This window comes from Thunnus maccoyii, chromosome 23 (assembly GCF_910596095.1).
Source record: "Thunnus maccoyii chromosome 23, fThuMac1.1, whole genome shotgun sequence".
Classification (NCBI taxonomy): domain Eukaryota; kingdom Metazoa; phylum Chordata; class Actinopteri; order Scombriformes; family Scombridae; genus Thunnus; species Thunnus maccoyii.
Window position 1 is genome coordinate 11,933,851 of NC_056555.1, and position 22,675 is coordinate 11,956,525.

General features: G+C 40.6%; 1 protein-coding gene across 1 annotated transcript; it reads left to right on the top strand.

Annotated features, from left to right (window-relative positions):
• The first annotated feature begins 795 nt into the window (after window positions 1–795).
• nampt1 (nicotinamide phosphoribosyltransferase 1) lies at window positions 796–21,203 on the top strand. The gene is made up of 11 exons (XM_042403811.1): window positions 796–969; window positions 9,114–9,270; window positions 11,013–11,116; window positions 12,259–12,387; window positions 15,878–16,036; window positions 16,178–16,314; window positions 18,303–18,528; window positions 18,644–18,763; window positions 18,841–18,981; window positions 19,256–19,390; window positions 19,672–21,203. The coding sequence occupies exons 1-11, from the start codon at window positions 916–918 to the stop codon at window positions 19,783–19,785; spliced, it is 1,476 nt and encodes a 491-aa protein (XP_042259745.1). The 5' UTR covers window positions 796–915; the 3' UTR covers window positions 19,786–21,203.
• The last annotated feature ends 1,472 nt before the right edge of the window (window positions 21,204–22,675 follow it).

The following is a 22,675-nucleotide window of genomic DNA, read 5'->3' on the forward strand; positions in this document are numbered from 1 at the left end:
ATATTTTACTATATTATTATATCATACATTATTACACCGATGTATGCATTTAAGTATCCAATTTGACAATGTCAGAAGTCATATAATAAAGAGTTAATTATGTTAAATCTGAATTTTTTTGTGATGGGTAGAAATTTTAAAATCTTTATTGACCTTGGTGTCTCAAAAAAGACTGCGATCCATAAAAACCTCTTTCTTTCCAGAAGCTGTTGCTCTACTAAATAGCTGATCTGTTCTGTTATCAAACTGGACTTTACATGTCACGCCCCTCTCTTAATCCCTGCACTGGTCACTTTAATATATTTCATAAAACTGGACTTTAGATTGTGCATTGCATTCAACTTCCACTATTACATAATTTAATTATTTACTTACTTGGTACAGTGGCTTGGCTAATAAAGAGATTCTGAATCATTGTTGAGTGACTCATCTTTTTTATTATATACAATCTTCGTTCAAACTGGTGTTCCTGATTGGCTGTTTGGTTTACAGTCTATGCTCACGATGTTATTTTTCCTAGGATGGCGAAGTCATGACCCGCCCTTTTCTGCCTCTGATTGGCTTACCCTAATATTCTTACCCTAACTCTAACCAATCTCATTCCTTCTGTCTAAACCTAACCAACCCAGCCAACGAAGGCAACAAAAACTAGCCAATCAGAGGAAGAGTAGGGCGGGTCATGACTTCGCTATTCTAGGGAAAAAAATTGGCATAACGTAGCCGAGTAGAACCGAGTATACCCGGGGGGCGCCGGAATTTTGATGACGAACGTCCGCCCGCCCCTTCCCCCGCCCGGCCCCCTTCGCTCGTCCTTCCCCCTTTGCTCAGCTCCACTACCAGGCTGGAGTCCCGGCAGCACGGCGCGCAACACAACACACTGACAGCTGCGACTGACTCACAACCAAGGGGGGAAAGATGGAGCACAGAGACGCCGACTTCAACATAATGCTAGCGACGGATTCATACAAGGTACCGTGCGAATGGCGGTTTCGGACGGGGGGTTGGGAGGCTGGCTTGGGTGGAGGGGAGCGGCTGATGGATGAAAATTGATAAAGTCAAGGTGGTTTCATCATCAGTCCCAAGGCCATCACACTGCTCTGTGTGGCCGGGTCTCCGTCGGTTCACAGCAGGCCTGAATGAGCTGCTGGAAGAGGAGGAGAGGGCTGGCTCAACCTAAATTTAGAAAGAAAGCATCCGTCTTTGAGCTGGCTAACTCACACCCAGCACCGCTGATTATTACGGAGCCAGTTTCTCACCGGCTTCGCTAGTCACACTAGCTGAATTAGCTAGCTTGCTAGCTCACAGACAGAGGGGATTGATATTAAAAAAAGAAGCTATTATTAGCCACTAGCTAGCAAGTGCTCTGTGGGTAGTCGGGTGAACTGCACATGGGCAAAGTCTCATTCAGTGTGCGAGGAAAAGCATCACTTTCGAGAAATCAAAACCGAAAGTTAAAAGCATTCCGGGTATTGACCTTCTGTGACACAGCTAGGTTATCTGGTACAAATTACTACATTGATTTTACTCGTTCGGGGGCCTTTAAACGCCATTTAAAAGTTAAACACCGACTCTTAAGCATCGGTGTAATTGTAAATATAACGTTATCTTTGAGACTGACTTCTTGGAGAGAACATAAACACACGGTACAACAAATGTATTTGCAGGAATGTATTATGGCACGTAGCAAGTGGTTGCCCGGGACGGTTGCCAGGTACAGCGGTCATGTGACAGCACTCAGTGATGGTGATGATGGGACAGAGAGGCAGCGAATATGGAGGGACAAGTGGGAGGGAGGGAGTTGGGGGATACCGGAGAGGTTGAGTTGAAAGAGAAAATGTAAGTGATGAAGATTGAAACTAAAAGGTTCAGACTGAGATCATATTACAGCTCTGTACGTGTACAATGAATTTCAGATCCCCTCCAGACGTGTTTTAAGACATATATAAAATAATCTACTTTGAATAATAATTTATGTCTGATATGGTTTTTCCACAAAAAAAAGTTCAATTATGTTGTTAAAATGCTTAAAATTATATCTACTTCTTCTCCTTCAATAAAAATCCAGAATCTATGAATATGCAAATATATTTCATTTCAGACATTTAACTGCTGGACACATGACTTCTCCTACTTCACTGTAAAGTTCATTCTCAGTGTTTGTGCCCTGGAGGTTTAAGTTTCCACATCACACTTGTGTAATGGCATATTGGACTAGGATTGGCTTCCAAACTAGTTGTGATGTCACAAATCCTGCTTGTAGGCCCAACCCATAAAATTTTGATTTTCAGTGAGCTCAGAGAAACTTTCCACTCTCAACAGATGACTGTGAAAACAGCCTTCTAGTGTCAAACTCTGCACAATCATCATTCTGCACAGTGAAGCTCAAACATCCAACTGTAGGAATAAGAAGAAATACAGATTTTTGAGTGTAGGGGGACTTTAAAATGTAGTCTGATGTAATAAGATAAAAGTAGTTATACAGATAAGTAGCAGATTAATCTTACATTGTTCTGACCTTCTGTAACTCGGCACATCAGTATATTTATACTATGTCTGGAATAATTGATATATATAACCGTAAAGCTCCATTAAAAACATTAGCATTTTGACCCCATTATAAGCTTAATTATCATAGAAACTGGAAATGATCCTGTGCACAACATAAAATTTTTGTATTGTGTGGATAAATTAGTTTTCATAAAAAGCCCACTAAGAAAAAAAAAAGTGCCCAAATAATAATATGGTTTTTATTAGGATGTAGACATGAAGTATTGCGCTATCATGTAATGTAGCCTCTTACAAGAAAACTACTATATCTTTCTCCCAGAATCTCCTTACAGGGTGTAGGTAGTTTGAGTTTTTGAATTTGACGTAGCACTTAGATTTTTTTAAACTGGAAATTCCTAGTTTTCTTGAAAACGTCACAGTTAAAAATGTCAAAGTTATGACGAGTTTCACACTTACTCAGTGTTTCCCCTAGGTTGAGTGGTTTGGCCTGGCACCAGACCAAACCTGCTAACCTTTTCCTGTGCTCCGCACGCAGTCACCGTCATTTTCTGCCGCTTGCTTAACCACTGATTGCTTACGCGCTGCCCTGTTCCTTTAAAGGAGTCATGCTACCTGCAGTTTCCCAGGCAACGACACAGACGTTATCTCACGTTTCGAGACAGCACTGCTCAGCAGCTCCCAAACGCTATTTATTTGCAAATGAATGGATATTTGGCGTTATTTTTGACATTTAAAAAATTATTTTGTGGCCTGGCGGGGGTTCTTGTTGGCTGTATTATTATAAGGGAAACACTATTACTGTTTTAATTTAGATTTGTACATTTGGTTTCAATTCCAGGATACAGATTTTACCGCATTTCTATTCATTTTAGTTCCCATTTTTTTGGAAATGATTAGTTTTGGTTTCATCTATTTTATTAGTTATAGTTTGTGGTTTTCTTTTCCACGATAGAAAGCCTTTCACAGGGAGAGCTAAGAGCTCAAAACGTATCTTTTCTTATAACGATCGTCTGTGTTTCTTATCTAGACCGTTCAAGTCATGCACACACTATTGATCGTGAACAGTCAATACCGTGTTCACATCATTCATGGTAATAACACTGAGTGGTTGTGAAGGGAGGTGGTTAAGAAAAAGGGACTTTCACAGAAGTGCTCTTTTATAATCAGGTGACATTGCTTCTGTTCTTCTTCATGACCTTGTTTATAATTTCGGTGGTTTGAATTATTGGATCATACCGTTGTAGCCTAAGGAAGTAAACACTATAAACCTAAAAAAATACAAAATGTAGACACAGATTAACATCTATCCTTAACAAATCATGTGTCAAGTATCTCTGTGTATTATCACTGAACGATTCTTGTGGCTGCTTTAGAATAAACGCCATAATCTGACCTGATTAAGAAGCCTTGAAGTGTGAAAAGCAGCTACATTGTAATTAATGTTATATACTGTAGCTACAACATAACTATGAGCCCTGAGCAGCATAACAAATGAAAATCTCATGAAATACATCTCCCTTATACAATGGCTCAACCAGCATAATCTACTTTTGCACACTCTGTATGTCATGTTAAGATTGTTGTACACAACAAATTGTGCAAAACTCAACCATCACCAAACTGATACATATCAATACCACTTCTCCCCTGAAGAGCTGCTCAGTGGCAAACAGAAGAAGGCGGCGTTTGCTCCTGGTAGCTACCGGGTGTGAGCGTGTCCAACGTAAAACAGATCATTGCTGAGTGTGTTTCTTCTCAAGTCCAGATACTTAAAGGCTCATGAGAGACAGCAAAGGTCAGTTAAATGAGGGTAAAGACAAAACATTTGAGCCGACACTGATCCAATATCATGTTACGTCTTTGCCAGACGAGGTGCGTCTGTGTTGACATACCGGGCTAAAGTTACTGTTATTGTCTCTTTAAACAGCCAGTGGAGTTACACAAAAGGTGAACCAAACAGTCCTGTACTGACCCTCTTACATCTGTGTTTGCCATATATTCGGGTGTGCGCTGTTGTTTAATCGAAAGCGAGTTGTATCCGTGTTATCTTGTCTGTGCGTGACTGTGTAATAACCTTCGTCGTACATGTCTTGTGTGTTAAAAGAGTGACTCACAGACCAACCAGAGGCATACACTTTGTTCACAGGATATAAAAACAAGCTGCACCTGAATGCCTTTGTGTTTTGTCTGTTGGGATTGTAAAGAGAAGCTCAGCCCCAAAGCCAAGCTTGCCTATTGTCTGGAAACACACAGACACACACACACACACACATACACACACACATGTACGGGTTTATTGTTGGTATGAGGAGTCTGTCAGGTTTAAGAATACCATGGCTGGAGGTGTACAGCGTGTCATTGTTAGGTTTTAAAGCAATACCACAACACAAGTTTGTATGCCGTATGACCACATTTACGTAACATGACATCTTCTGACCCTTAAATCCAAAGAGAATTACGGTGAGCGAGTAGGTAGGGGTCTAGGATTTTGTTGGAGGGGAAAAAATTCCCAGAGCAGAATAACTATAGTGAGGGTGGCATTTAGATAATGGGATGGCCCCATTAGGCATTATAATGCCACACTAACAGCTGTTGCATGCCTCAGATGTTGTGCTGTTTGAAGAGAGGGGCAGCACCTGCGTTACTGGTAGCCAGGTTTGGGTTTTCTCTGTCAAAACCCAAAGTCTGTAATCTCTCACTATTCACAGCAGTTGACAAGGTTCAAAAAATTCTGCAAATTTTGTTGATTTTATTATCCGTGTAGTTGCTTCCCCCACTGTCAACAGCTGGTGTTCGACACATAGCTGATAGTCTTGACAGGGCAACCATGAAATAACTTGTTTTATAATGACAATCTGTGTGCTACAATGTATTAATATACATAACACACTGAAATATATTATATACACATAGCCAAAACTGTTTGTATCTGCACTGCACTCTCAAATTCTGTATCTCTCTACCATCAGCGTTTGAGTGCAGACAAAAGGAGGAAGTATGTGTTATATCTCAGTGAAAAAAAAAATCCACCTCTTTACACATATCATTGTGTCAGATCAAAGACTGAACTGAACATTAATCTGTAGACTCAGATACACTCAGGGCAAACATTAAAGCTGTCAGTGAGTGTGTTTCTCATTTAAAACTTAGCAGAAATTCCCATCCAGCAGACACGGAGCAGCATTAGGATTCATTAAGAGTCAAGTTTCTCGCCACCTGATAAATGTAAGTCCATTATTCAGTCTCCTTGTAGCTCCATACTGGTCTCCACCAACTCCCGAGGGAAATATCTGAATCTATAGCAGCAAAAATGAACCATTGTGTTCACTTGCTAATCGCTAACTTTGTCTGTTTTTTACATGCTGGGTAGGTAGTGTACATTTTTCCATAGATTTTGTGCCAGAAATTATTGAGAATGAGCCAAAACGGTAAAGTTGTGTGCCATAAATCAAAACAATGAGTTAAAAAGAAGCTAGATGATAATTCTGTGTGTGAACATCACTGCAAGCATCCATCTGATAAAAAGAAAATGCTCACAACTTCTAATATTTGCATAACAGTAGTGGATGGAAATGCAATTCACAGCATTTTTTTTGCAGATGATCTGGAAATTTTGTAAGAATTTGCGCTACATTTAGATGGAAACTAGACTTCAGTCTGTGGGATCATCAAAAGAGGGAGAATAGTGATCTGAGTCTTGTGGAAGAAACGTGAAGAAAGTATGAATACACTGAAAAAGATGCTGACTACCAGATGTCCTTTTGATAAAACTATATCATAAAGACTAAATATAAAGGTTTCTTTTTTGTGAACAATAAGTGTGCCGTCTTTGTAATATTAGAAATGGTTAATATCCTTTTAATGATGAGAGGTTCAGGTAGTGTGCCTTTTAAAAAGTTGACTGATGCTGGCTTTGTGAATTTAAAACTGTATTTGTGTGTATTCATCGGCATGTCTGGCAGTAAATGTGTACACACACACGTGGTCGGGACTAGTGTCATGTGTGTCTTGACTCTATTTTGAGTCCTCGAAAGCTCAGTGGGAAGGACAGAGACGGGGTCAAAGAAACTGAGTAGGTCATTGACATTTATTTCTTCTCCTCTCACCTTCTCTTGTCCACTTTGTTATTCTGTCTATAGATAATGTTTGTCTTTCTTGATTTATGATCTAGCCTTAAGGTAATTTTCACACGTAATTATACCTGTTATTCCAGTGTAACCTTGGCAACAATGGCGAGAAATAGTTTGCCAAGGTTGTTGTCAAATGAGAGACAAGCCCTGTTAAATGGGAAATGCTGTTCATTTTTTTATTAAAATGCCATCCCTTACCCTTGAGGGAACTGTAACTTAATTCTTTTTTTAGAATTGATTGACATGGACCAACGCTTTAACCACAGTTGTCAGTGAGTGACTGACTGAGTGAGTGATGAAATTACACCATTGGTCAACTGCCGCTGAACCTTATACCAGGACGCAAGCTTTTTTTCTTCTCTGACGTTTTCACATCACAAACAATGAACAACAGCATTAAAACATGAGTCTTGCAGGTAAAACACGCGACTCATGTAGCTGTTATATCAGCTTAGCGTGGGGAGGGGGGCTGCTCTGGTGCCTGTGATTTGACTGTAACTGCGGTTACCAGGCGGAGATAAGCCTCCTGAATTTGCAACCAAAATGCTGTTGTCAAAACCCTTTATTCACAAGTTCCACCGCAGCCTCCGTGATCATCGACCAGAAAAAAGGCACATGCACATGCACAGTTAAAGCGCTGCAAATAACAATCATTCTGACAAAATACTCAATGCAGAGTGAAAACGAGACATCCGCAGAGTCAAACAGATGAAAGAGCAGGGGGAGTTAAGAGATAGAATAGTTAAAATTAAAATAAAGTTTCAAATCAAACATCCCCAGATATGAGTGGAAAGTATTGTTCTTGCAACTGCATTTATACCTGTTTTATGACCACTACAGAAAATTGCAGAGGAACATTTGATATCCAGGAATTATAAACACTACAACTGACTATCCCTGTAACAAACTGGCCACGACTTCAAACATTGACCATACACAGTCCAGCCATATACTAGGTTTTAACCGAGTCTTGTTCCACTTAGAATAATATTTCCTGAAGTCATCTGACAAGACTTCCAGTGCTTTACGTTGACGTCAGCTTATTTCACAGACGTGGGTCAGATTGAACCTGTGTTATCCCAAGACTCCCATGTAAATAAGTTGATTACATTTTATATGCATGTTGAGAAGACAAGGTCAGAAGCTACAGTCAAATGCTGCTTCATTTCTTCCCTAATGTCATGATACATGAATTGAATAGATAGAGCACAGTGATGAGGGTTACATCCTCAAATGCCCTAGTGTTCCCAGTGGAAATCCCTGGAGTCATCTGGGATTTAATTGATGGCCGGATGGCTACAGCTGACACTGTATCTTTTCTTTGAAGCAGTTTATTCTCTCTGTGTGTGTGCGAAACATGCCTGGACATGCTTTCAAACTGTTTGCCCTATTGCACAGTCTTGATTTTTAACTGTCAATGCTCCCGGTGTCCGTCAGCTGACAGCAATAGATTAGACGATCACTACACACACACACACAACAGTCGTAGAATAATGGAGAAACGTGTATCTGTGGGGAAAAGTTTGGCGTGTCTCACCCCGATTGTGACATTTTAGTACTATGTTATTTGATTTATTTCAATAGATGTGAAATGTCACACAGAATTGATTGGTGGGTCTTTTGTTGAAGTGGAATGTTTGCTGTAATCGCAGATAAAACACCATGATGGCAGCGCTCCTTTAACTTTGGGTTGTGACCCTGAATAACTCAGACTTTGTGTGTAGGCTAAACTTGCAGTTTTCAATTCCACACGTTGCCTAGCAATTTTAAAGCAAGACTTGCCATGCAATAGAAAGGTGTTTCAACATTTATCTGTGAGATTTCATCAGTTCCCCTGAAAGCTGGGGCTATCCAGTATTTTACAAGTATACACTGTGAAATGGCAACCACATAGCAGATCCAGTTGCTCCTGTTTACCAAAGCCATGATATCACAAGACCTGGATTCATCCAAAAACCTGCACATGCGATTCAACATGAATAATTGTATATATCTGTAAGAAACCTTGTTCGGGAAATGGACCTAATCTTGAACACATACATGTGTGTGTGTGTGTGTGTGTGGTGGGGAAGGGCTCAACAAGAGTGATGTACTCACATCGTTTGGTGTATATTAACCTCATTAAGGAATCATGCATTTTTAAGTCTCCTTGCTTGTGGACATGGAGAGCTCATTTCCTTTAATAAATGATTTGGCACCAGTTCAGTAAGAGCAAACAGATAATGATTATGAATTTTCTCACAGTTGTGTGTATGGAGGTTGGAAGGCATATAAAGCACGAGCCCCCCTTTTTACACTTAACTCAGTTTGAGGCTTAGCCATTTAAAAAAAAAAAAAAAAAAAAGGTCTTGTGACTCTTCACAGACCACACTGTGATGTGTGTCTAGGAATTATGTGACGTTGCCTTAAGTTGTGCTGTTAGTTTAATGTGTTATTTTAGCATTAACCCAACTCATTTGTCTCCGTTCTCCGCAGGTAACACATTACAAACAGTACCCCCCCAACACGAGTAAAGTGTACTCCTACTTCGAGTGCCGTGAGAAGAGGACAGATTCCACCAAAAGCAGAAAAGTCAAATATGACAAAACCGTCTTCTACGGCCTACAGTACATCCTCCACAAATACCTAAAAGGTAAGTCTCGACTCAGAGTTGAATCACGTTCCTGTGCTTGAATAGAAGTGCCTTTGACTGAGTGACAGTGAAGCTACGACCCCCAACCCAGTAGGAGCTTCTCGCTGGTAAACACTGCCAAGCTGTATGACTTTGCAGCTGGCAGGTTTTGACGCTGTGAAGTCACCACCTCTGCTACAGCCGTTTGTGTAAATAAAAATGTGTTTTCAGTCAACTTACCAAAAAAAATAAGGGTGAAATTCCAGTACTTGGATTGCGTAACTCAGGCGTAGACTTTTTTTTTTTTATTCTTTCATTTATTGAAGTCAACTATCCATGTAATGTTTTCATCCTCCCCTACTGTGGGAGCTGCACCGTACAACCACTGTTCTACTGTTATCCAGTTGAGGCTATATATAAAAAAATATTTTCAACTATAATAACCAGGTACTAAGTAATTGTAGGTAAAAAAGTCAACACTGCAAGCTTTGTAGAGCTGTTTCTGATACTTAATTGCACCCTGTGGGAGAACATTTATCTTTTAGCTCTCTCCCTTCCAGAGCGAGGTTAGAGTACAGAGTCAGCTGCAGAACAGCGCGCCTGGAGCTGCTCAAGATTCAATGCATTGCTCAAGGACACTTCAGCAGTGCAGGTGTTTGCTATTGTGGCCTGCAGCAACATTCTCTTAACCCACAAGGTTACAAGGTGTTTCACAATGATTAAACCTTACAGAGAATAACACAAAGCCAGCAGGTTAAGAAGAAAAAAAAAAAAATTTAGTGGAAAAAGGTTGAAGTAAGACAGTGTAATGCATACAATATATTCCGTACCCTAGTTAACTCAAAGTTTGTAAAGGTAGCTGTTTAAGTTATTTAGTGTGATCCCGAAGGCAACGAAAGAGAGAGCGACATAAAGAAAAAAAGAGAGTGAAAGAGAGAAAAGAATTCATCTCCCTCCTGTCTCTTAAAAGGATTTCATGGTGCGGTAGCAGAGGTGCGGGAGGGATAACAGAGAGGGGGAAGACAAAAGCACAGCTGCTCTTTCACCGTATGAGGGAGAAAGGCCAGCTGTCTGCGCAGAGCGTCCCTCTGAGCGTAATGATTAGACCAGCTATCAGAGATGCATCCGTGTACCTCGAACTTATGAAGCCTAAGTGTACGTCATGAGCGCACTTAAGTCATAAATTATCATTTAATTGTTTCAACTTTACTTTTATTGGGGGAGTGATACAGCAGAATTATTAAAGCGAAAGCATCTGTTTACCCAAACCAGTCTGTCAGATATGAAAGGAGACTTTTTGGACTTTTAACCATATATTGTGACATTAAAGGAGACCTTTTTTTAAAAAAAATAATTTTCCATTAATTTTCCCAAAATGTATTTCACTGAAATCAAACGGCTAATATAACTAAAGATATCCTCTTACATTTATACAGTTTTTTTTTCCTGTTATTGTTTGTTGTGTACAACTGTTTCTATGGTCTTGAAACAAGCCAAACTTGAAATGAGACAAGGAAGTGGCTTCTCTATGTGTGTGTGTGTGTGTGTGTGAGGACAAAGACGCCTTGTCAGCACGGGATCCTTCTAATTTAATTACAACAGCGGACAGTAATGTAGCATTCCAGTGCCTTCTGTTTAACGGTGTGTGTTTCTCCAAAATCTCTGCCTGTACATCGCATCCTTCTGATTTTTTTTTTTTTTCTCCCTCCACTCCCCAACTCCTCCCTCTCCCTCTCCCCCCCCTCCTCCTTCCTCCTCTCCAGGAAAGGTAGTGACTCCAGAGAAGATCCAGGAGGCAAAGGAGGTATACAGAGAACACTTCCAAGACGATGTTTTCAACGAGAAGGGATGGAATTACATTTTGGAGGTAAGAGACTGCTGAAAATGTCCAGAAAAACTAATTTTCAAGGTGTTACTTTTGTAGATGTCCGTGCATATTTTTAGTACATACCAGGAAGTAGTTGCAAGGAATATTTTCAAGGAATGCTTCATGAGGAAAAAGCTGAAAGTGGAAACAGACACATAAACACAGGCATCAGCACATGCTTATGTTTACACATGAAACATGTTGAAGGTGATGCCTCTGTTATCAGAGAGACTGAAGGTCTTTCTAATACATGTATACACACACTAACGACACACAGTGTTCTCCTGGTAAACACACATATTACACATAAATCAAGCTTGCAATCTCATTACTCGGCGGATTGAATTTGTTGCAAGATTTGAGTTTGAAGTGGTCTGAAGATCCTCAAAAATTGTGAATGGATAAAACCAAACACCATAAGAGGAAAGACAGGCTCAGCTAATTCAGATTCAGTTACAAGTCAGATTCAGCAACTAACCAGCAATTAATCACAGACAATTTAAGGTTTCTGATTGTTGAGAGGTAACTGTTAGCTTCAGTTTCAGCACCTTGGAGAGAGCACGGCGCTCTGTACTGACACTTTTCCTCAAGTGAGAAGAAGTGTTAATAAACCTTTAGAACACATTTATACGAATCAGTTATTTCTCTGTCATCTCTTACCACATTGCTTAATCAAGTCTCGACGTGCCAGCTTTGTTTTTTTGCAAATCACTGCAGAAACCCGCATCCACAGTGTAGCGGAGAGAGATGAATGTACAGTGTTTTTCCCAGTTTCATTGTGTTATAAAATCTACCAATAATGTAAAGATTAGATCATGATCATCAAGATCAAGCATACAAATGATGCTCAGGTTTTGGCACTAAGGTATGGACTATGATCTACTAGTTATAGATTACATTTCTTTCAGCTAATGTGATGTTTGTTTTGTTAGTTTTTTTAAATTTAGTTAGTAATGCAGCCCACATATTTGCTCCAGACCAGTTGAAAAAGCATGCAGGAATTCTGTATGTATGTCTGTATTTTTTTTGCAGGTCATCTCAGTATAGATAAAGATATTAACACTCTGCACAAGCCACACAGAAGAAGCCGTGACAGTGTAAATCTGATTCTGAGTGGGATATTTGTACCTTTGTGTTTGCAGAAATACAATGGACATCTGCCTATTGAAATCAAGGCAGTGCCAGAGGGGAGCGTCATTCCTCGAGGCAATGTTTTGTTCACAGTGGAGAGCACAGACCCTGAATGCTACTGGCTCACCAACTGGGTGGAGGTAAGTCTGCTTTGTTTGTCCTCCGGGCCCAGAAGCCATTTCCTGTGGGTCCTGACGTGATACAAGTGTATAATTCAACTAGAGCGCTCTGGGCTTCAGGCCCACTGGTAGATGAAAGTAAAGCTTTTTAATCATATTTTATATTATCTTGAAAGTGTTGCTTGTCACAGAAAGCTTGTGCGGGAAGGATCTAACTCAAAGATACTGTTAGTTGAATTCTGGGAAACGTAGGATTTTATTTTATTTATTTTTTTAAATGTGTCTCTTGTGAGTCTCTCAACTTTATGAATTGCAATACTAAATCGCTGGAGTGCCGCTTTTAATGGCATCAGTGTTCAGTTCTTCGACATGTTAAACACCATTGTGAATTTGGCACTGCTATGACCTCATAGCAGTTTCATGTGCTACTTGTCTTGCTACTAAAACTACACAGCTATGCACATCATTAGGATTTAATAGTTTGCTTTATTTGATTATTGATTAAATACAAAAGATATTAGTAACATTTATGCCCTTTTTATTACAAGGGAGAGCTAACAATTTTATAAAAGCCATAAAGAATTAAGCTTGGCAGCATGCCCCATGGCACCTCTCACCTCTTCTTAAATCTTACTGAACTACAGTCCTGTCATGGCTTATTGCTTAATCACTGCAGAGAAATGTGCTGTGACTGCAGCAAAGTGATTCACACAGGTTGGCTGAAAAGGACAAGAGCAGCTAGTCAAGTACCAGTAAAATCCTTCAGATGCTTGTTTGGTGTCTCTATAGATGACAACATGATTGAAGTCCTAAATCAACTCCTTGCCCTGACCAATGTTCTGTTCCCTGAGGTATCACATCACTGAAATTATTCTCAACAGAGTAGAGAATGTCTGCCGGCTTCATTCGGTTACAGTGTGATTCACTTTAAGACTGTATCAAAGGGTGAGGACCATTAGTTTCACCTTTTAAGCAATTTCATTTCAAAACTTCTGTCTTCTGAGTTGTGGTTTTTACACCTTTACATGGCACAGATTAAACGAACCAAAAATAACGTGTTAATTAGTGAGCTTTAGAGGTGCTGGTAGGTGGATTTTTTCTGTTGCCCTTGGACAGAGCCAGCTAGCTGTTTCCCCTTGTTTCCACTCTGTATGCTAAGCTAAGCTAACCTGCTGCTGGCTCCAGCTAAATATTTACTGCACACACACGAGAGTGGTATCCATCTACTTATCTAACTCCAAGCAAGAAAGCGAATGAGTGTATTTCCCCCCAAAAATACTGAACTGTTCCTTTAATCATCACACTCATGTCATAGTAATCAGATGAATATAAGCACCTTTGATGGTCTGTCATTTAAAAGCAACACAAAATGTAACAGAGTGTGTGTTGTGTGACAGGAAGTACAGCAGAATTTGATTGATTTTAGTGATGTGAGCAGGCAGTCTGGAGTTTTTAATGGGGCGGCCTCAGTAGCTAATGCGTAGTGTTGCTCCGCCCAGAGATCAGGAAGATCTCATGAACTTAATGCTGCATGAACAGACTGTCCGCAATGACTCGGCAGAACTAAATTCATTTACCATGAGCAATATCCTCACTCTGACTCCGTCTCTCTCTAACTCACTTCCACTCATGCGCTCTCTCTCACCACGTCGGCCCCATTCATAAATACGTTGTTTCCATTGCTTCCACAGTTAAACCATGCAGTATTTTCTAAGAATATGATTAAAGCAACACCACAACATGCTTTCTTTGTTTATATCGTTTGACGCAGAAAGAAAGCAGTCAGCTTTTGAAAGTATCTGAACAGATTTATCAAGTCCTATGTCTTCTGAATGGCACAGTGACCCCCCCCTACACACACACACACACACACACACTCTGTCCTGATAAATTTGGATACACCACACATGCACACACTTTGCCAGTCTCCTCAGCTGATATAAATACACGCATAAACACACACACGCACACATGTTCATTCTTCACGGCTGATGTAAAATTAGACATTCAGCCTGGTGTCCTTGAGCTGCGTCATTAGGTTAAACTCTGTTTCTCTTTTCTCCCTCGCTCTTTTTACTTTCCGTCACTTTGTCATATTCTCTTTCACATCCTTTTCTTTACAGTCTTTATCGCTCTCTATTACTTTCTATTACCCCCTACCTTCCTCATTCTCGTCCCCCTCTCTCATTCCTTATCTCCCTCCATTTTGTTCTGGGACATTGACCGAGAAGTTATGTTGGCACGTGTGTATGTGATTGTATGTCTGTGCGTGCGTGGGTGCACACATTCTTTCCCGAGTGTTGTTTTTACCGTTGTGCGGACCCATTATCCCTGACAAACTGTCACATGATCATCACAAACTGTCACATGATCATCACAAACTGTCACATGATCATCACATACTGTAATCATATAAATGTCACAATCATCGTAATTCTTTACACAAAAACACATGTAGATTTCTCTAGATCTCATGAAAGTAGAACAAATTGTGCAACTTTGAATGTGTTTATATCTACATTCAATCGTGTTGCAGTTATTTTATATGTTAAGTGTTACGTATAGATTTCTCACAAAAGGTCGACATGCAAATAAGGCAAAGTGTGTGTCTTTGTGTGCGCCCTGCTCTTGCAGTCACATGAGTCCATATTATGGTTTAGATTATGATTAGTCTGAGGAGGCATGTGACCCGCTCAGGGTCAGAGGGAAAACACACACTGCATAGTTTTGAAAATCATGTTTACTCATTATCTGTCTATTGCCCCTGAGTTTTGACACACGTTTACTTACGTTAGCTGTCATTCCTGTCATATTAGTTGTGATGCAAACACAATGTGTAATCACAGTAAATATCTGCTGTTTATTGTAGTAGGACAAAGTGGTCTCTGTGTAAAGTTGATTTCTCTTTCTAGGAGTAAATGAATCAAATAAATCAGTGTAGAATATTAAGCTACATGTGGATTTTAAACCTCAGTGCCTTTTCCTAGAAATGAATGTTTGCACAGAAGCATAGATAGGCGGACCTTCACAAACATGCACTGTCCACTTCTGATTGTAGAAATGGTGCATTCATAAAATTTTCCAGGTGGCGGCGAGTACAGATAAGCCACTTGTTTTCATATTGAAATCTATGACTCTGGTCCAGAGTTGACATGGGGCTTTGAGGAATGTACTATTCCCAGAGTTTGTTTGAGCCCTTTGATCCCTCTGAGCCTGTTAGCTTTAGGTTTTAGTACCAGTTGAATACTTAAAAAAAAACAAGAAAGTTTGGACCAGTCATTCACTTGTCTTATCAGCGCTTAAAAAAAACTACTTTTGGTTCACTTAAATTGAATTTTCACATATGGGACTTTACAGGCATTTGCAAGACAGTTTTTCCTCGTCTTTCCTGAAAAACATTAGAAAACATTCCATTTTTTTAATCATAGATGCGTTTGGGAAATTAGAGGAAGTGAAGCTTTCCAGTGAATATCACTCTGATATAAAAACAAATCTGTTCTTCCTCCATCAGACCATCCTGGTGCAGATCTGGTACCCCATCACAGTGGCGACCAACTCGAGAGAGCAGAAGAAGATCCTCGCCAAGTACCTCCTAGAAACCTCTGGGAACTTGGATGGACTAGAGTATAAACTACATGACTTCGGCTACAGGGGCGTCTCCTCACAAGAGGTATGAAGTAAATTACAGTAGATGTAGTAAACAACTAAAATAAAATATCTTAGCGAGTTAAAAATAAATAGATGGATTAATAAGTGATGTCTTTACCATTTATCCCCCATAACCTCCTTCCTTTCTCCTTCCTGTTTGCAGACTGCAGGTATCGGGGCCTCCGCCCATCTGGTCAACTTCAAGGGCACAGACACGGTCGCCGGCATCGGAGTCATTAAGAAGTACTACGGCACCAAGGACCCCGTGCCAGGCTTCTCAGTGCCTGCTGCAGAGCACAGGTACCTATCATGCTTAATAAGAGATAGAGGATCTCGCTGTCTAACCTACTTTTCTTAGCTTTGGAGTGTTTCCTGGCTTTTACAGAAGGTTAAGTGGCATTGTTTTCAGCGTGATGTAGGGCACTAGTTCACCACCTACTTAAATTATTACACCAGTAGTATAAGACCTCCAAGTAATGATGGGTGTCTGCCAAAGTGTCCAACACTCCTTTTAAGGGATGTACAAGGTTCACAGAAACCTCAAGCATAAAATTGAGTCCCTAGAGGTTTCTAAATTCCTGTGCTCAATGTTAATTAACATCATAGGCCATGCATTCCCACATATTCCCAGAAAGCACAGTGCTACAGAAGGCACGTCTATTCATCTCCGGGGCTCTCTTTAGTGAGATAGTCCACGTTTTGGCCAAGAGCCAGGTCTGGAAGCAAACTTTTTCATCCACAAGCCAAATTGATTTCCAAAGTGTAAACTTGCTCCAAATAATAGTTGGTTATCTGCCAAAAGTAGATGGATTTTATCAGCCGGAGTGAAAATGTACCCATCATTTGGCTGAGATTGGTGTTAATTTGCTCCCCTGATTAGAGCGCGGTCACCCTCACACTCATTATGTGCGTCATCTATCTCGGTTTCATGGGGCTGTGATCGGCTGGAGGTGAAGATTTGGATTGGCTGCTGCCCTGACTCACATGTCCCTGGCGTTGTTTTATGGAAATGATCCATTTATCCTGCATGCACACGCACACACACACACACACACACACACAGTCACCATTTCTGTTTGGCTCTCATGCACACAGAGTCGCCTCTTCCTCACCACCAGGGCATTTACTGCTGCTCCAGCGCACCCTTCTTTCCCGCGCCAGTGCATTGTGGGATGGTGGCAGTGGTTGTCATAGCAACCGTTATGTAACGACCCCCTCTTACAATGTGTTTGGTTTTTACCTCAGAGGGGAGGAGTCACAGTGAAATTCCACTTTGATTTCCATGTAGAGGAAAGGGAGGGAAGTTGTCGTAGAGCAGGGGTGTGTCACCTTCAAACCTTGTGTGCAAAACTTTTGAGTCTCTTCCAGTGTTTATTGTACGCTTTCAGTGAAACAGAAATGCCCTGTCAAGAAAAATAAACACTTTTCAGAATGGATGTAGAGAAGCTAATGTTGAAATAAAAAAAATACCAAGCAGTAAATAATCAGATCTGCTCTATAAAGACTGAATTATAAGTACAATTCAGAGCAAGTCTTTCTATTGTGTCAAATAGTATTAAAACATACCATCTTTCTGAGTTTGTTTTGTTCTTGATTGAGTGCCAGGCAGCTTTGGTTTACTCTGTGTGGGCTGTGAACAGGTTACACAAGGGCTATTTCTTTGGAAGAAGTACTTCCAGTGAAGTTGGGCGGCGGTACAAATCTCAGAAACCTCAAAACAAAAGTATTTTCAGGCTGGAAAGATATGTTTTTTGTAGAGTGGGTGAACTAACCCTTTAACTTAAAAATCAAGAAGTAATTGAACATAGTCTTAATGCATGCCCTAATGTCTTAACTAATAACATAAATATGCATGTATGGTATCTAACTAGGCTAAAACAAACCTATTAAAACCCTTAAAAATATAATTTGGCCCAAGGCCGGTTTCATCAAAGACTAAAACCTTGGGTGGACTGCCCTCTTCTGGACAATTTGTGGAATTGCAACATGATGAATGTCTTATGACTGCCTTCAGCTGTTCGTTTCCTTATGTTGTGCAAACATTTTTACCTGTTTAATTTCTCTTTTGCCCTCATAGGCTTCCTTTAAAAACTAGTTAACCTCCATCTGATTTTCTCATTTTCTTTATGTTTTTAATGGATGGTGGAAAACTATTCACGTTTATTTGCTAGTTTAGGTGTTTGTTCATTTCTAAAATCAACCAAAGAAACTGTGTATAATATGTTAAACTGCTGATCAGTCATATGGGAAGAGAAAGTATTGTAATATCTCTGCTGCTCTCTCCACAGTACCATCACAGCGTGGGGGAAGGACCATGAGAAAGATGCCTTTGAGCACATCATCAAGCAGTTTCCCAGCGTGCCCGTATCCATAGTCAGCGACAGCTACGACATCTACAACGCCTGTGAGAAGATCTGGGGCGAAGACCTTCGGGGGCTGATAGAGTCGCGCAGCGCAGACGCCCCGCTGGTTGTCCGACCAGACTCAGGAAACCCACTTGATACGGTTTTGAAGGTGCGTTCCCATGACCAGCCGTTCAAATGACCTTTCAGGGATCTTAACCCAAACCAGGACACTTAGATATGTGTGATGACCATATCTGTCATCTCTTTTATTTTACTTCTGCCAGGTTTTGGAGATCCTGGGTAAGAAGTTTGCTCCAGTGGAGAACTCTAAAGGTTTTAAGGTGCTCCCACCTTACATTAGAGTCATACAAGGAGATGGAGTGGATATCAACACACTGCAAGAGGTATAGACACACAAACACACTGTTCATTAGGAGACTAGATGTGTTGCTTCTTTTTTTGACTGTTTGTTTTTCCACAGATAGTGGAGGGTATGAAGCAACACAGGTGGTCCATTGAGAACATTGCCTTCGGCTCTGGAGGGGCTCTGCTGCAGAAACTGACCAGAGATCTGCTCAACTGCTCCTTCAAATGCAGCTATGTGGTCACTAATGGCCTCGGGGTGAGGACTGAGGCTCTGGGATTAGAATCTGTTTTAAAACATTGTAGTTACACAGAGTAAACCATGCATTTAGTTTGTTTTCAGTCTCTTTATATCTTTAAATGAGTTTATTTCTGACGTAACCTCAGATGAATCTGTGCAGAACTTCACCTCAACTCTTTGTCTAAATCTTCTATTTTTGTGTATTTTTAAGTACAGCACTTAGCATAACAGTGATTTTAAAATTCCAATGCCCATGTTTTAATGTGATATTGTTTTTTGCGCTGCGGTTCAGGTGAATGTTTTCAAGGATCCAGTGGCAGACCCCAACAAGAGGTCAAAGAAAGGCCGCCTGTCTCTGCACCGGACTCAGAGTGGAGACTTTGTGACCCTGGAAGAGGGCAAGGGCGACCTGGAGGAGTATGGCGTGGTGAGTTCAATAACCCACAGTAGCACACAAAGTTTTGTTTACAGTACCAGTTAAAAGTTTGGATACAGCTTCCTGTTCACTTGAATGAGAAAGTGTGTCCAAACTTTTGACTGTATTGTATATAAATGCTTTAGCACTCAGGAATGAATTTCATCAACACTCACCTCCACATTTTCTGTTTCCTTTGCCCCTCTCTCTCTCTCTCTCCCTTGTCACCTTCCTATCTTCTGTACTCCCTTTTCTCTATATTCACCCTAACTTGTTTTTTTGTTCATCTCCAGGACCTGCTGCACACAGTCTTCCAGAACGGGAAGATTGTGAAAACGTACACATTCGACAAAGTCAGAGACAATGCGAAGCTCAAAGACAGTGAGCTTGAAGAGCTGCTGCACTGAAGCACGGCGCTATGAATCCCTTTCCTACCACCCTATCCTCGAAACTACCCCTCCCTGTCATCCTCTGAACCCTTCACCTTCTGGCCTCCAACGTCACCCCAAAATATGGAGGTAGCGTACACTGCTAATAGACCCCACACCCGAAGCCTGAAAACTCCCCCAAAATGTTCCTAAAATCTTAAAATTCACAGAAATTCACCCTCAGCTCATAGTTCTCCACCGGAGTGGGGAATGAGAGATTTGGTAACTCACACACCTCTGATGAACGGCAAAACACCTCAATGAGTTTGAAAGGGGGGAAAAAAAGAGAAAGAGAAGATGTGTGAGAGGTACAGTAAGCGGCAGGAATGACAGACGTGTAGAGGGAGAGAAGCTGCAGATTATGACGATAAACCATGCATTCACATCCCCGTGCTGCTGCCCCGCCGTCAAATCCAACTACGACATGTTGCACTAGGCTGGACATATGGCAAGGTAAGAATGTGTTTGGCTGCTGATAGGCAATGTGTCAGCAGACTTTTCCATGCCGACACACAAAACAAACAAACAAACAAACAAGATGATTGTAGGAGTTTCTGGGCGCTGCACGCGGAGTGAAGCCATGGTGAGTCAAAAGCGAGACATGTCGTGAAAGAAAGAGATGAAATGAGAGAAATATGAAGCCACACCCACACCAATGACCGTGCCCCGTGTATTGTGTACAGAAGTGTTTAGAAAAAAAACTACATGTCTGAATCTACTTAGCTTTGTCTTTTATGTGAAGAAAAGAAAACGATGATCACGGTATATAACGGTGCACCGATAACATTGACTGACCACGGCTAATATTGTATGTTGCTTCTACTTTGAGACAGAAAATTATGAACACTTAACTTAACTATGTATTTTACCGTAATTATGGGTGATGAAGGTATTCTTTTTTTTTTCCAGCTCTCTTACTTTTTAATCAGTAGTTATGGCCAAAATTATAAAAGGCCAAAATGTATCAAGTACTTCCTGAATATTTTGTACTCTTACTCTGCCAAAAAAAAAAAATGTTATTGGTGCATCTCTGAAGGTATAGAAATGATCATCTGCTTGCCATTATGTTGCCCGCAGAGCATTCACATCATAAATGCCCAATCCACAATCCAATCATACCACAAAATCATAAATATCGTACATGGAGGAAAGGTTTTTTCATTCTCAAAGTGATGTGAAAAGCTCAATTTCCACCAATAATTTCAGAGTCCTGGAGAAGCCCATAATCTTAACAAAACTACTGTAAGTGAGTTAGAAAGATGAGATTTTTCTGGTTGACTAGGAAGAGTCAACATTTTTGGATTGGGTCTTCATAGTGGCGAATGCTCTTGAAACCAGTCTTTGCTGTATAAGACCAAGAGTTGATGTAAAAAAAAAAAAAAAAAAAAAAAAATACATCACAGAAATTGTCTTCACTGGAATGAAGATGATCTAACTATGTGTTTATGGAAGATTAAATATGTGGCTTCTGGGCTGAAATGTATGTTAAATGTTGGTTCTGATGTGTGTGTGTGTGTGTGTGTGTGTGTTTGTGTGAGTTTGATTGGATTTGTGTGTGTGTGTGTGTGTGTGTGTGTGTGTGTGTGTGTGCTGACATCTTCTTCCTTTAAAGGATCGTGTAGTATTCCTTTATGCAAATGTACTTGTCGATCGGGGGAATAGAGAAACACTTTTCCTTTTACTTTACCGACTTTTCATTCTGGAGGGAAACGCAGTTTTGTGACAAACAGGGAGCGATGAGTCGTGTTTCTCCTGAGCAATATTGAAAGAGGCAGAAAAGTAAGGCTCTGCATTAGAAATATTTCCCGACAGCAACATGTTCCTTTGTGATTAAAAACCAGCCATGCTTTGGCAGTTGGTGGAGCACAGTTTCCCTTGGTATCACTGCCTTAACTCATGAAAAGCAGGGAAACTTTCAACAGAAGTGCTTCTGGGGGAAAAAAGTGTGAATGTGCCCGTGGATGGCACCTTGCACTCTTGCATGGATTTTACAGTAGAATTTACTGCCTAGGTTTAAATGGGATCTTACTGATGTTGATGCCTTTTTGGAGATAATTATCTTCCCATTCAGAGCATCTCGGTTGAGAGTCACTCCTGTTTCCAGGTGTGTTTTCGTCACATTGCTGAGCTGGCCTTTTCAGAATGAAAGAAATTTTTCTTTTGCAGAGCTAGGACCGACTTAATGAGGAGCTATGAGCCAGTGACATCACAGGAATTTTGTCAAGAGCATTGGCAGAAGAAGATGCTCAATGGATGCAACATTTCTCCCATTTAAGTTTTGACAACATATACTGTAGACAAGCAGCCAGTACAGGATCACATGTTGCTGAGCAGCTTCAAACATGCGGAAAGATAAAGAACCTAAAACGGTTCCTCCTGAAAAACCGTTAAATCAGTAGTTTAACCTGTGTTATATTTAGCCATGCTAGCATCTAGCTCAAGGGATAGCCTCATCATTTGGTTAAAAATTTCTCAACAACTATCAAGAAATCTTCTCCAACAAATGTGGTACTGACATTCACACTCCCCTTAGGATGAATATAATAACTTTAGTGGGGTGGCCTAATGGTCAAGGCGCATACCATATAACTGCAATGTTCATGTTGCAATTCACAGCCAGGGGACCCACGCCAAACCAAGATGGTGGTCATAGTCAACATTATACTTGCTTAACAAAAACGAGTTAGCATTGTCATTGTGAGCTTGTTAGCATGCTGACTGTTAGCATTTAACTCAATTAACCGCTGTGCCTAAGTACAGCCTCACAGAGCTGCTAGCCTGGGTATAGATGCTCAGTCTTTTTTTAAAAACGTTTAAAACTCCAGCTAATAATTTGTTTTCTGGCTGCGCAATATTTTCAGACATTGTG